Source organism: Lutjanus erythropterus, chromosome 11 (assembly GCF_056507025.1).
Source record: "Lutjanus erythropterus isolate fLutEry1 chromosome 11, fLutEry1.hap2, whole genome shotgun sequence".
Classification (NCBI taxonomy): Eukaryota; Metazoa; Chordata; class Actinopteri; order Lutjaniformes; family Lutjanidae; genus Lutjanus; species Lutjanus erythropterus.
In genome coordinates, this window is record NC_139327.1 from 21,752,267 (window position 1) to 21,768,387 (window position 16,121).

Below are 16,121 nucleotides of genomic sequence, written 5' to 3' on the forward strand. Positions count from 1 at the left end.
CTCCCACTGCAATTCGCTTAGTGCTAAACGTACCCTGAACTGCCCTGCACCAATAAAGACGCACACACAGACAACCAGACACTCACACACGTTGACTGGCGTGTGTTTAGTGGCCTTAAGGAAGATGAGTAGCTGACAGATTTGGTGACCTCTCGAGGGACAAAGACAGCGGTCACAATGGATGACACATGGGTATTTCTTTTTTTCCTTTTTTTTTTTTTTTAATCAGCCATGCAGGACTGTCTATGAAAACACTCAAAACACATGTGCAACTGCACACTCTCAAGGTTTTAGGGTACATTCATGTCATTTCCAAACAAGGGCATCACACACAGTTACTTAAACAAGGAAATGTTAGGATCAAAAACATTACACACTGTATATATCATTGCATTGTTTCTATCAGAAGAAAATAACTCAAGCCATCTAGAAATAAACAGATTGGACTTAAGTATAAAATGAGCAATTGATGCATTTCTGCTTCAAGCACGCATACTTTCACTGTAAAATCAGTGTCTGTTATTTCAACTAATCTAACCATAATCCTACCAAATGGGGTAAACTCCAGAGCCACAGTGATTAATTGATAAACTATTAGTTAAATTAATGACCAAAAAAGTTTGATTATCAATGGTTTGAATATTTTTTTAAGAGAAGAAGGTCAAAATTCCCAGATTCCAGCTTCTTATATGTGAATATTTTCTGGTTTCTTTACTCCTCTGACTCTAAACAAAACAAAACAAAACATTTGAAAATGTAAATCTCTGGCTTTGGGAAACACTGATCAATATTCTTTCACATTTTATGACATTTCATAGAACAAACAACTATTTGATTAATTAATAAAATAATCAATAGATAAATCAATAGAGTAGACATGCATTTTCTCATGTGCCTTATGTTTATTTTACACAATATGTAAAACAACTGTAAAATAAAAATCAGTTGCTGTTCTTGTTTTCATTTGGAATAAACATGCATTACATAACAAATAATATTTAGAAGAGATAAGTTAACATCGTGCCATGTTTCTTATAGTAGTATGTTCTTGGAGTCCCCAGTCTGTAGTACTTATATTTTGAATATATTGGTAGGATGTACAACATGGATTGGTCAGTGCTTGCAAAGTCTGTGCATGCATCTGCGCTTGAGTACAGAAGAAACGAATGCTGACGGTACACAGAGCTGAGACTGGACTTGTGAGCAAGTGTATATTTACTTTAACACTGCTGTTACACTTTTTATAATTAAAGACTGAAGTTGATGGGGTTATTGAGTTCATGCTGTTCCATGCAAAGACTTACAAATCTGTACCACGACAATTAGTATTAGAAGGTGGTAGTATTTGATAGTATTGGTGTGGGTTGGACGGCTTAATCATTCCAGACGAGCCTGTTGTCAAGCTTAACTCATATTAATGAACATAAACTTCATATGTGCCTTAATTTTTGACAAAACCACGTTGTTTACAACAACAACAACAACAACAACAATAATAATAAAATATTGAGAAGGAGCAGAAGAAGCAGAAGCAGAAGAAGGAAAAAGAAGAAGAATGACCAGACAGCCAATCTTTGATATAATTAGGGGCCTGGTCATGTATAGCCTTAAAGGTTAGCTATAAAATTTTAAAATCCAGGCAGAAGTGCACAGGAATCCAATGCAAGGAAGCCTGATTGGCTGTTATATGATCTTGTATTCTGGACCTGAATGACAATACTAGCAGCAGCATTTTGAGCTAATTGGACATGTTGGAGGCCTGAGTAATACCTGTGTAGAGAGCAATGCAGAAATCTAAACAGGAAAAATAAAGGCATGGACAAGCTGGCATAAATCCTCAAAATATAAAAACGACAAAAATTTTGAAATTTACTTAAATTGAAAGAAACATGACCGAACAACATTCTTTACTTGGTCATCGATATCAAATAAAACACCCAGATTTCTTGGCTTAATGTTTTAAGAGAGTGCACCAAATGGCAAATTGCCTGAGAAAGAATTGAGTGAGAATTGTGTGTGGCAAACAAGATAATTTTGTTTTGTCATTGTTAAGTTTGAGGAAGTTTTGGGAAGTCTAGCAATCAGTATCAGAAAGTCAGACAGTAAGGTGGGTCAGGCTGCTTAGTGATTAGTGGAATGTAACATATAACTGGGTGCTGTCAGCATTACAATTATACTGTATATTATATTTAGCAATGACCTGACTCGGTGGCAGCATTAACAGACCCAGGACTGACCCTTGGGGCCACGCCATGAGTAAAATGGGAAAAAGAAGATGGGGAATTTCTTCTGTAATGAGTTGAGAGAAGTCCCTTTTAGATCAACCCAACCAAGTTTTTTGTAATAGGATAAAGTGGTCGACTATGTCCAAAAAGGAAGTTTCACCTTTGTCTGCAGCAAGGAGTAAGTAATTAGTTACCTTAATGATGGCTGTCTCAATAATGGAGAGCTCTAGAACAAGACTGTCGTTACACTGTGTTACAAAATGGGCAAAGTAGTGAGGTAAGTAAGCATCAGTGTCTGTTACTCCTTTTGTTCCATTTTTACTCTCAACACATTTTTATCATTGTGTTTCCCCAGCCGTGCTGTGCAAAGAGCAGATCAAATCGGGAATTCTTTTAATTTGACCAAAATAAATGGAAGCCTACGTCCGTGACTCCGGGGAGGCAGGGAGAGTCAAGATTGTTCAGCCCAGACTCCACGCCCCGAGGTAAACATTCGGTGCCTCACCTCAGCCACCCTATTAAAAACATTTTTGCAGGATATCATCTCGACTAACATAAAAATATGCTCTTGTTCAGTCAAACTCATCTAACCAGAGAACTTCATGCGATGCCTTCTGAATGGATTATTAATCTACTACATTAGTATTCTTTGCAAAAAAAAGACAAAGATTGATCCTTTCATACATATATTAATTTGTTTGGGCTGTGAGAAAATAAGCTTGATTTGCTGTCATACAGTAGATGTCTACTGCTCTCTAACTTGGCCTTCCACTCAGCCACAAACCCCACATGCCCAGGCTACAGTTATACAGGCATACAAATCAGTGACAAGGGGTGTGACTGCGTTGCCTCTTTTGGCGTGCTTGAGTCAGTCTTGTTGCAGCTTCCTCAGCCGCACGGCGAAGGTGTTACCTTATCAGTAGAAAGTGTGTGTATATGTCAGATTATGACTAAGGTGCTGCCCAGGGCATGCACAATGCATAGTAAAAGTGTTTGCTGAAACACATCCTTCCTCTGCTGTCCTTGACCATGTCCTTTTCAAACCGCATCTCATCTCTGTCAGATAGCTCGACACAGAGAGACGAGGAAAACAGAGCTGGCTGTTTCAAAAGCTCTTTGAACTTTAAGACCGACAGGCACTAGTCAGTGAATTCAATATAAATCTGACTTGACAGCATCCATTCTCACCATAAATAACACACTTCAAATGGCGAACAAAAAATTGAAGGGTCGTGGCATATTTTCTAATCTGGAAGTTCACAGTGCGTTTGGGTTTACACCCATCTGTCACGTCTATTCAGTTTCTCCATTCTTGGGAGAGAGGTTCTGGGGGTTCCACTATGTAATTAATGCCACCATATCCAAAAACAATCCCCATCATCAGAGGCAGGGTGTAAAAGGTACTACAGTACAGAACCAGTACTTTGTTACTATACTTTAGTTTTCAGGTATCTGTACTGTACTGTACTATTTGAGTATTTATTTTTCTTGCATTTTCAAAACAGGCTCATTACATTAGTTTCCCAACGTTTAGACAGATTTCAACCCAAGTGGATGGGGAAATAAAACATGGAAAGGAAAACTCTTTGGTGTATCCATCGCAGCTTATCACGCAGGACAGGTAACTACATAACATGGCGAAAGCCTCATAACAGATGAATAAGAAGTAATGAAAAAGACAAATGATGTAAAAGACATAACAAGACAAAAAATTACATAGAAGACAAAAAAGTAACAAGATGAAAAAGACGGACAAAAACAAAAAATTACGTAAAAGATATAAGACAAAAAAGTAAAACACGTTACAAGACAAAAACTATGCAAAAGACGAAAATGATGTAACAAGATGAAAAACAATGTAACAGACATAAGAAGATGAAAACGACATGAAGACACAAAAAGCAGTATGACAAAAAAGACAACAAGACGAAAAATTACATAAAAGACAAAAGATGAGAAATGACATAAAAGACGTAACAAATCAAAAACAACAAAGGACGAAAAAGAAGTAATGAAACGAAAGACTAAAAAGACAAAAACAAAACTATGTAAAAGACATATCAGAATGAAAAATGACATTAATGGCATAACAAGATGGAGCAGACAGAGAGGGAGATTTGACCATGGAGAAAAGCTGAGGTTCATTTAGGTTTGCACAGAAACAGCTGGTAAAAAATATCCTTCAGAGGGCTACTTTTTACTTTTTTACTTTGACTACTTTTCGAATCCTGTACTTCTTCACTTTTACTTAAGTAAAGAAGTTGAATCAATGCTTCTACTTTTATCAGAGTCAGTAATATCTTTATCTGTACATCTACATGAGCAAAAACTGTGTTTACTTTTGCCACCTCTGCCAATGATTGTACTATACGTGGATTTTTCTGCATCTTGAGACTTGACTGAACAGCTCTGTGTGTGGCAGAAAAGATGACATCAAAGAAATAGAGACTGTTAATTTTTAACAAATGCAGAGAAGATTACTTTTTAAACGTGTGTTTGCCTGTAACTTAAGAAGTGCTTTATCCTGACGGTGATAAATCCTGGAGCCTGCAATCCCGCTAATAGAGGAGCAGTGGCTTCTGACAGCTGCCCAATGAGAAATAGCAGGGCTTGCTTTCTCCCTAACCAACGACAAGAATACCAATTTTTGTTCAAAGTACAGCAGTGCTAAGGATTTAAGCCAGAGATGATCTTACTTCTTTTTCTGATAGATAGTCCCTGTGCTTTCTACCTATACACGAGTCATCTTAAACATCTAAATATCAAATGTGGTCAGTTTACAAACGATTTCTTCACCCACAGAAGTCAAGGAGTTATTCTCTCATTCTCTCTGTCCCTTTTCCTCTCTCTTGCTGTCTGTCACACTCCCTCTTCACATACTTAGTTTTGGCACTAAGAGGCACAGATTGACAAGCAGTCAGAGCAAAGCCACTCAACATGGCAGTTAAATGCATGGTGGGAGGACAGAGCGGAGCTACTCTGTCCATGCCTGACAACATTGACTTCTACGCTACAAGATAAAATGAAACACTTGATGAAGAAAAGCTTGGTTTGCCGTGTCCTCTTATCCGGTACAAAAAGTCACTGATTTCTTCACATGCTCATGATATAAGGGGAAAGAAATAACTAAAGCCCCGGCTTAAAAACAAACTTTCCAGAAGAAAAAAAAGAATACATATAAAAAGGCCTTGGAGGAAGAAAGCAGTATTTTCTTCTGACACGTTTTATGTACTCCAGACTCCCCTGCATCCTCTTCCTTCCTCTCTCTTCGCTTCACTTCCACTCCCCTCTCCCTTCACTTTATGCTCTAACAAGCACTCTGATTTCCCCTGGAAAATCTGCACTCAATAAACTTTCTTGCTGGCTGTGATGCTCCTCACTGAGGTTTTAATACAGAAGACTATAGGGATCTGTCTGCATACTGTAACACTGTTTTGTCTATGAGTACAGTGTATACACTACGTACTCGTACGTACGTAGTTATATACTGTACATAAAGAGGTACAGGGACTGATACACATTTGTCCATCTGTTTCTCTCTCAGCTACAGTCAATACTAATTAGCCTAGTTAAAGGTCAATACAGGCCTCCAGTGCGAGTCATGTACAGTAGGGACCAGTGTGGCGAGAGGTGACGAAAGAAGCCAGAAGGGGAACATAACACTGCCATGTGTTACCTAAAAATAAGAGCTGAAATAATCTCCACTGACTAAAATTAATCACTACTCTGTACATAGATTATTGTTCTATGACTTCCAGTGACAAATTTGGGCAGAAATACATTTTATTTTCACTTTTCCCAGGTTGTGATTCTATAGAGCTACACATTTTAAGTCACACTTTTCATGATTAATTATTAAGTAGTCTCTATTCCCGTTTAGTACTTATATTGCATTGATTCCTGGTACAGTTTTTCCTGAATACTGCTACTTTAATATTACTACCTGTTTACATCATCGGCATTGTGGCACACTCTTTTAAAGCAACTCACAACATGAGCATTCTCAGACGTGTTTAAAGCAATAAAATACTAACATCTGATGGTATGAAAAGTACCAAAAGTATAAAAAGAAAAGACTGAATTACTCTTTCAAGACCTCACTTCAGTTTAGTCTTTATTGATAAAGGTATTGAGAATTGTTTTTTTAAACTAATGTCATGAAAACCCTCTGACTCTGTCGATCTCCTCTGACTCTGTTTTAAACAAAGAATACTAACTGCTGCTCCCAAATAGATGACTCCATTTAAATCCAAGAGGCTGAAGAATTATTTTATATATCAGTCTGTTGCTAGAACAAAACCAGTGGACTGCTAACTGGGATCTAAATCCAGAGGATAATGTGATATGCACCATATATTTATTATTATTTTACTACTGTTTACAGGCTGTTATTCATATATGTATGTGCATTACCTGCCTACATTCTGTTCTTGCCTGTCCCTAACCAGTTCTCATTAAGCTTATTCATTTACTATATTACTGAACAACCTGTCTAAATTACAGTTTGTTCACTTTATCAATATTTTATTACTGTACACCAGTCTACCACATTCTAATCTAATCTATATTTCATATTACACTTATTTTATTCTGTTTTATACATACAGTATTATGTTTTATTCCTATGTTTTAATTTCTGCCCTATTTTGTCTTATGTTACACTTGGTCTTTGTATACATATTGTATGAGCATTGTTGGAGGCAGCCGAAGAACAGGAATTTCTTTCTATCTATATTATTAATAAATATAAAGAGTCGCAATGTTGGCTCTATAGGAAACTATGTCACATTAGCTTTTAGAAAATTTAAATGTGGATACTATGAAATGCAATAAAAACAGTGGTTGCCAGGGAAGCTGTTAATTCATTTTAAGTAGCAGGTAGTGATAATAAAAGTTTCCAGAGAGAAAAAGAGAAGCAAATAGTATCTCGCAAGTGATGAATAAAAATTAGTCCCACCAGGTAAGATATGTGATAATTAAATTAGTGAGGACAGAGTGGAGTATAATACCATAACTACTGCTGATTAAAACATAACTAGCATCCATCACAATGTTGTAATTTTCAGTAGAGACTGTTATCAGATGAGTGACATACTACAGACGGCTTCCTTTTAAACAGTGAAACAGAGGCTTCTACCTAAAGCCTTCAAAATTCACAAAATTCTCATTTTTTGCCATGCAGTACCTGTCAGTGGTAACGCTTAGCCTCAGTGGTGATTATGAAATACTACTCACTGTGGAGTACCCTACAGTATCATGCGGGGAAGAAAGAAGGAGTGAATAAGGGACTGATTTCAGAGCCTGAAGTCTGAATGTTTCAGCACCATGGAGAGATACATGGGAAGAGATTAACGTTAAAAGCTTCAGCACCATGGATAGAGACACAGACTGCAATGAGCCCTGATGGGAAAGCAAGAGTTCTCACTTATACCTGTCTTGTTGGCGTGAGAATTTCAAATACGCAGGCTTGGCTGATTTTGGTATTTGCAGAGCTGTCAATGGAAGGGTCTTAGATTCAAGCAAATATATCTGCGCCCACAGCACTTCTCTGACATAAATATAGTAAATGTCAAAATCTTATCCAGTCGTTCTTTTAATTATGCAGCATAGACACCTTTCAACTTTGGGGAAACTTAACTTTTTTGAGGTAGCAGGGATGTTTCACACATTTGTTAGCCATTATCTGAATAAAATATATCATAGGACCAACTTAAATCATATGATGTGTCTTGTGAGTGAGTCAATAACTTTTCGTATGAAGGGTGAAATTTAACTGACCAGTGTGGTCTAACGCTTCCCTTCCGAGTGTATAGGAAAATCTGTGGTGGCAACGAAAGTCAGTGTTTGGTTTGACCATTCTGGGCTACTGTAGAAACAAGGTGGGCTCCATGGAAGAGGTCTCTGTAGATAAAAAGGACTCATTCTAAGGTTATGAAAAAGGTGACTATACACTAATGAAATGTACTTATGAATAATATATTAGGGTCATTTTGATGGAGTTCCCCCTGCGGTTATTTAGGCTGACTCAATAATGTGGTATGTGGCATTAGCATTTTTTTGTGTCTTTTTGCAATTTTTTTATTTACAGTAAATAAACAGTTTTTGATGTGTTGGTGCAGTGTTATCTGTGGATCTCACCTCACTGCCCAGCAAGCAACATTATGGTCTGGCTAGCCGCTGGATACTAGTCATAGATCACAATACTGCAAATGAATTCCTGCAGTCTGACCATTTCTTTTTCACAAGTAGCTATGCTGTTATATCCAGGGAATGTCAGTTTTCATACAGCAGCAACACAAATGCACACACCAAGAGCAGGACCGGCTGGCTTTCGTACAACAACAAACCCGACACAGCTTGAACAGCAGCGTAGTCTTTCACAAAAAACAACAACCAGCATCCAACTCCCTACTTTCACGATTTAGTTGGCTTTAATTGAGGCTTAACTTTAAACATGGATACTCTTGACTGTCTCTCAATATTTAGTCCAACATTTAGTGTGGGAGCAGTGGAAGTAGCCACATTAGCCACTCAACATGCTAATACCAATTTCAACAGGTTAACCTATGAACTAAACAGCAAAACAGCATAAAACAAGGCAAGAGTTACAGATTTAAAGTGTGAAGTTATGCCACACACAGTGAGTATCAATCCATCCTTGAGCTTGAACTGCTACTGGCCCTCATATTCCTTGTTGATCTTTTTCGAAGCAGTGGTTCATTCGTTTAATATGTATTGGAGTGTAAAACAAGAAGGGGTAGTCAGTTGAAGAAGGGGTTGTTTGCCACCCTCTGCAGTAGGCTTGTCAATAGCACAGTATTTCAAAATTGCAGTTATTTCAACAGCTCTATGATATATATTCTATTTCTGCCATATTCTGCCAACAGATCCCCCTGAATCTCACACACTGGTCTCTTAAAGTCTTTGTAAAGCAGCCATTCCCACACTTAAAAGAAATATGATAATATGGTTAATATAATATGAGGAAAAAAAAATTTAATAATTCTGATTGCCTTTCTTATACATTAATCACAATAGAACTTTATACGTATATATGCTTATATGCTAAATGTTTTATTCATTTATTTTTTATGACCTCTCAAAGCCCATCTGCAGGGCCTTCATGGTCCAGGCCCAGACTCTGGTAATCACTGGGGTAAAGCAATAATAAATGTGCATTTTGAGTTTGTCACACCACAGAAACATGTGTTATTAACCACCAAGCCAAATCTGAATGATTAAAAAAATGTTACGTATAAGAAATTATGTCTAAAAATCATGAAAAAATGAGCAGTCTTCTCTGCACTGAAACACCGGGCGTTGGGCTGTTTTAACTGAGGTGAGCCGCAGTGAACTGCTGGGCTGATTTTGACTGAGAGTCACTGAAGGTAGGTTCATAACTGACCGTTATGTGGGGTAGAGCTGGTGTCATTTGTGAGTCAGCTCACAGAGGCTTATATAGTGTCGGGGGACCGTGGCTCTGGTGCGTCACCGAGTCATAGTTCAGGTCAGCCCAAAAAATCCTGAACACAGAAATGGTGAACAACAGTTTCACGGTCTAACTCCACAATTCAGTGCTACAGAGTTCTCAGTCTTTTCAGCAGCTATTTTCTAATATGTATAATGTAGACAGAAGAAAAACTCTGAATTTCCTTCACACAGAGTTTAAGTTGAATAACATACAATTGTGGAATGCTCAATATCATAATGTCCATTTATATATCTATATATGGACAGCAGAGAGGCTGTCCTACATACTGTATATATAAATATATATTCATTCTGTACATGAGCCAATTTGAACTAATATGAACTGTCCCATTTTCATACTGGGTATTTGATTCATTTTATTCCTGGGTGACTGAGTCACGGCTTCTTGTTTGGATCAACATGTTTTCAGTCGTGGTTTGACACTGCAGGACAGTCGGAGACAACGACACGCTTATTTTTTGGGTCAGCCCTCCTTTAAATAAGTCACAGCGCTTTCACTACTCTTGGAAAGGGTGGTGGTGCTGCGAAGGAGAGCCTTGATCAATGTTATCCACACAGCTCTGGATCAGCTGTACTGAGCGGCCCTGAGGCCGAGCCAGTGTAGCTGCCATGCTGCCCTCATTACAGTAATGATCTCCCAGTACACAGCTCCCACGTGAGGCCCCATGGACACACTGAGTCTGACTGTACCTCACACTCTCTTCACCTCTGCTACACACATACACATTCCCTAAAAAAAATCATGCTATCTGTGTCACTTGCAATGCGAACCACAATGTGACAGAGGCACAAAACTACACATGTGAAAGTCATAAGCAATGGCACAGAAATAATAAGATTTCCTATAACATGCAATCATCAGCAATGCATTAGCGTGTTGATATTCCACGCATGCAACTATACGTTATTGGATTTTCACTTTACATAAATAGGCTTCCGAATTGATCTTGTGTCACACCTGTGTCTTCGTCAATGGTGAAAGTGCCCAGTCCGCTGCCTCCTCTGACAGAGTACCTCAACATGCCATCTCGGCCCTTGTCGTCGTCCTTAGCGCTGACTGTCAGGACGCTTGTGCCCGCACGAGAGTTCTCCTTCACTGAGCCTCTCACAGCAAAGTCAGGGAAGTAGGGTGCATACAAATTCTCGTTGACGTCTACCACCTGAAGAAATATAATGGTTGACTTTAATTTTGATTGAAAATTTGAAAACTTGAGTGAAGGTATGTGTAGCATGATACAATATCAATGTAAACACATTAAAGCTTTAGACCAGTATACCAACATTGCCTTTAATTATAGTACAGCAGCTATTCATGTCCACTGACATTTTCTGAAATAATCATTAAGTAATCATTTGTTAAATAAATTATTCTCTTTTTTAATGTGCTCTACATAGTCTTTTCAACAGAACTGAATTGAATCCTTTGGACTGGTGGCTCAAAGATGGTTGATGGTTGAGTCTCAGTCTAGGGTTGTGCAATATGTAAAAAATTTCCCAACCAGCAGAAGCAACCAGCAATGATCGCAAACAGTCACTGATATATTTGTACTGTGTGTGTGTGTGTGTGTGTGTGTGTGTGTGTGTGTGTGTGTGTGTGTGTGTGTGTGTGTGTGTGTCCCTTTTATTGGTACATGACATTTGCAGCATCCATTAAATAAACATAATGAACCTAGAAAATATCAAGAAAGGAAATATCCTCCTATTTTCCTTATTGAACAGTAAAGTGCAATCATACACCTTCTGAATTGAAGTTTCCCTCTTTTACTGAACAAAGATGAACTTGTCTTGCCATGTTAATTCCGTAAGATACACTTCATTCAAACTCGACAGACAGAAACAAAATAAAACTCACCAGTACCATCTTGGCTAGTCTTTCCCCTGTTACAACTATCACCAAGTCTGGTTTGTTGAAATAAATCCATAATTCACAGAGTCAGATGTGAAAATGTTTTGGCTCTACAGGCTGTTTTCCTCTCCCTCATCCTCCAGCCAAGAGAGTGGAACTGTGACTCAACAATTGACTATCTTATACCCCAATTACAACTTGTATTAAACTTTTATCTATGTCCAGTATAGCTGCAACAATTAATCAATTATTAATCAACTATTAAATGAATTGCCAACCTTTTTTGATAATCAATCAATCATTTTGAGTATTTTTAAGGAAAAAAAATTTATTTTCTGATTTCAGTTTCTAAATTGTAAATATTTTCTGCTTTCTTTATTCCTCTCTGACAGTAAACTGAGTATCTGGGTTGAGATTAAAACAAGACATTTGAGGATGTCATCTGGGGCTCTGGGAAACGTGACTGACATTTTTCTCAATTTTTTGACATATTAACACAAACAACTATTAATTAATTACTTGAGAAAACTGACCATGAAAATCATTAGTTGCTGCCCTAATGTCCAGATACATTCTCCAGATTGTTGTACGAACTGAATTTACATCTACCCAAGATCTGAACGCAATGCAAGCCAAACTACCACCACATGTGGTCAAGCTTTCCACTCAGGTAGCATTTACACCGTGCATTAGCATGCATTTTTTTTTCCTAATTTGGATAATACATCAGTATAGAATCAAATTTTAATATCAGGTGTAAACAGGGTATTGCTGACCTGTGATTAGCTAAGTCTCTTGTTTTCTCTCAGACCACTTCAATTATATTATGCTTAAAGGTAATTAATAAGATTAATAAGAACTTTTGCCCAATAACACCAAAAATAAGCTGCCTACCCCAGCTTTAATGTATGGAATTGATTATGCATGGCTGTATCTGTGTGTGTAAGTGTGTGCGTGTGTGTCTGTCTGTCGGTGTGTATGTCTGTGCATTACTCACCTCCACCTCCACAAATGTCTGACTGATGAGGCTGGGTACTCCTCTGTCCTCAGCAAGTAATGTCAAGTTGAAAAACTGTTGTTTCTCAAAGTCCAACTCCTTCCTAATCCTCAACACTCCGCTCACAGCATCGACCTGTACAAAACAATACAATCCCATTCATCATAAACTGCCAATAAAGAGATGATCAGCATATGCAACAGTATAAACAATACAAATAGTGACATCACCTACCTCAAAAGTGCCATTGAAGTCATTAATCAAGGAGTATCGGACCTGTCCACCGGGGCCAATGTCTGGGTCCTGAGCCTGTGCCCAGGTAATCACGGCCCCCGGTGGGAGGTCCTCCAACACTCGAGAGCTATAGCTGCTGGGGATAAAAGCGGGGGCACAATCATTGACATCCTCCACGATTATAGTCAGTGTAGTAACTGACGACCTTCGAGTACCTCTCTCAGCCTTGTCTCTCACTTCGATCTTCAGCGTGAACATTGGGATGGTTTCTCTGTCCAAGTGGCTGGCAACAAACACACTTCCCGTTTCGCTGTCAATACCAAACTGTGGGACACTGGTCAGCATGATGTAAGCGAGCTGTCCATTTTGACCCATGTCTCTGTCAAACGCAGTGATAGTAATAACTTCCATACCAATGGCAGTGTTTTCTAAAACAAGAGCAGAGGGGTTGTCCTGATAAAACTCAGGGTCGTTGTCATTTGCATCCTCAATGATCACAGTCAGTAATCTCCAATTGGACATCTGAGGGACGCCCTGATCATAGATGGTGATATTAAGAAAGTAACGATCCATTTGTTCACGGTCTAGTGGCTGCAATACAGTTATCAACCCAGTCTCCATGTTGATATTGAAGCAGTTTTCCTTGTTCCCGTCAGATATGGAAAAGAGAACACGGCCATTGAAGCCTGTGTCTCCATCTCGTGCTCTCACCTGAAATACACTGGCACCTTCAGGGAGGTCTTCTCTCACTAGAATACTAGTAGGCAAGGCTTCAAACTGCGGAGCCTGTTTGTTCACAGAGAAAAGGTCCGTATATCTCTCATCTAGTCTTGGTCTAGCCATAGCAGATGCTTTGGAAAGCATTTTTTCTGCCAGCAGCTGGGCTACCCTGGTCTCCTTGCAGTTGAACCCCCTGGGTGTGGGTGGCATCCTACCCCTCACCACAGATACATTCACAAATGTTGGATCTGAGAATAACTCTCCATCTGTTGCGACTACTTTCAGGTTGAAGACACCATTTTTTAAATTAGCCACTGCTAATGATCTTTTTAAGGACAAAGCCCCAGAGTCTACGTTTAAGTCAAAAAAGTCTAACTCATTCCCAGACAGTATCTTGTACTTCACCATTCCTAGCTCATCTATATCTACAGCTGACAAGGTCACAATAGTCTGGCTGACAGGAAAATCCCGGCTTATCATCCCCCTGCAAGAAACCATCTCAAAAAGTGGCTGGTTGTCATTGACGTTTACCAAACGAACTGTGACATTAACCTCACTCTCCCTTCTGTAGGGTGAACCCCAATCAGAGGCGCGCACCCCAAAAGTATACATATCATCTGACGACTCAAAGTCCAGGTCTTGTGTGAGCCTGATCTCCCCAGTGTCCTGATCTATGGCAAATGGAAGAGATTGTTCACCGTTTATTGTGTGAGTGACAAGCCCATTCTCTCCTTTATCGTCATCCACGGCAGACACTACAAGAACAACAGTGCCTACAGGTAAGCTCTCGTTGATTGCGACTTCATAGAATGGCCTGTTGAACACTGGAGAGTTGTCATTAGCATCTTCTATGGTGATTTGGATTCTTGCCTGCTGCTGACTAATAATATCAACCACCTCCATCTCCATGAAATCCTGTGATATCCCTGTCAGCTGCCTTGTGGTCATAATAACTCCAGTCAAAGGGTTTATATCAAAGTACATTGGATCTGAGAAGCTGCTGAAGCTGTAATTGACACTCAGATGAGCTGGGGAGATTTTCACCACCCCTACAATAGTGCCTGGGGGAGCTATTTCACTCAGCTTAAATACATAAAGACCCTTCTCGAAATTCGCCAACACTGGGTCTGGCTTTGTAACCAATAACTGAACAACTTGGGTATTAGAGAACTTAGGAGGTATACCCCTGTCTTTAGCCTGGAAGGTTAAATTGCAGCCATAAGGGAACGTATCCCAGTCGACCAATTCTGATGTCTTAACTCTATATTCATTCCCAACAGGCGATCGATCAATCACAAACTGCTCAAAGGGGTCACCCTCAATGATGGACACCCACTCTATATCCCCAGACACCCCCTCATCTTTGTCCTCCACAGTCAGTATGGCGTAGACCGAGTCCTTGTCCACCCACGACGGAACAACAGCAATGGCACTGAGAACAGGAGAGAATTCATTAACCCGCTCCACAGTTAGAACCAGCCTCGCTGTGCTGCTGATACCATTATTCCCATAGAGTTTCATCCCTCTGTCAACAACCTGCACCTCCAGCTCATATCGGTCTCGCTTGTCGATCCTGGGCCGACCCGTCAGGGTGATGACCCCACTGGTTGGATGAACAGAAAAAAGTTCGACTCTGTTCTTGAAGAAGTAGTAGAACTCCCCGTTGGAGCCCATGTCAGCATCTGTGGCTGTTACACGTCCTACACTGGCACCCAGAGGCGCACTCTCGGAAACAATGAATGAGTAGGAGGTTGGGGAAAAGAGAGGTCGGAGATCGTTGGTATCCAAGATCTTGATATAAACAGTAGCTAAAGCCTCGAGGCCTCCTTGGGCAGATGCCTTGACTGTCAGCGTGTAGTTGTCTTGCACTTCCCGATTCAATATGGCACCACTGCCTCCGTTAGTGCGTATGCGGAGGAAACAAAAATCTCCCATCACAAATTCCTCAGCCTGGAAGATTCCCTCACTATCTCCAGACTGAATGGAATATTTTATGTCTAAAGACCGAGGAGGCCCAAGAATGATGCCCATTTTGACCTCACTTCTGGTATAGGTTCTTGCAGCAGAGTTCTCGAAGATGGAGGCATTATAGGCTGGCTGAGTGAAGAGCAGCAGGCTTTGTCCTGCCCTAGGTTCTGTCAGGAACTGGGCATGAGTTCCAGGGAAACAGAGGAAGAGGAGGAAGAAGCAAAAAAAATGGAAAAGAAGAGAGAAGCTGGGTCGAGGAAGCATATTTCCCCGCCGATTAGGCTTCATCACTATTCCATCATCCAGTCACCCTATATTAGGAAAGAATAACAAAGAAAAAACATATCTGGATTCAGTTGGTGAGTTGTTAGAGACATGCTCTCTGCATGCTAAAAATTTGATAGAGAACTGTGAGACAAAAGTTACAAAGACATTTCAGGGGTGCTGCTTAGCACTACAGGGATATGATAGCATATTCAATGTTGCGCTCAAAAGGTTTGCATTCAAACACTGAATATTGCCCCCAAAAGGCTCAAAAGCAGAGACTGATATATCTTTAAACAAAACACATCAAAGCGCAGCACACTTACACAACCTCTGTGAAACATGTCATGTCACCACATAAAATAACAGGGATCAG

General features: G+C 39.6%; 1 protein-coding gene across 1 annotated transcript in view; it reads right to left on the bottom strand.

Annotated features, from left to right (window-relative positions):
- The window catches only part of fat3b (FAT atypical cadherin 3b), a 116,007-nt gene that overhangs the window by 99,498 nt on the left and 388 nt on the right, over positions 1-16,121 (bottom strand). The window contains exons 2-4 of the mRNA XM_084730630.1: positions 12,794-15,648; positions 12,560-12,694; positions 10,675-10,876 (exon numbers count right to left, since the gene is read on the bottom strand). Of these exons, the coding sequence (XP_084586756.1) occupies positions 10,675-10,876; positions 12,560-12,694; positions 12,794-15,648 (3,192 nt within the window). The remainder of the gene's footprint in view (positions 1-10,674; positions 10,877-12,559; positions 12,695-12,793; positions 15,649-16,121) is intronic.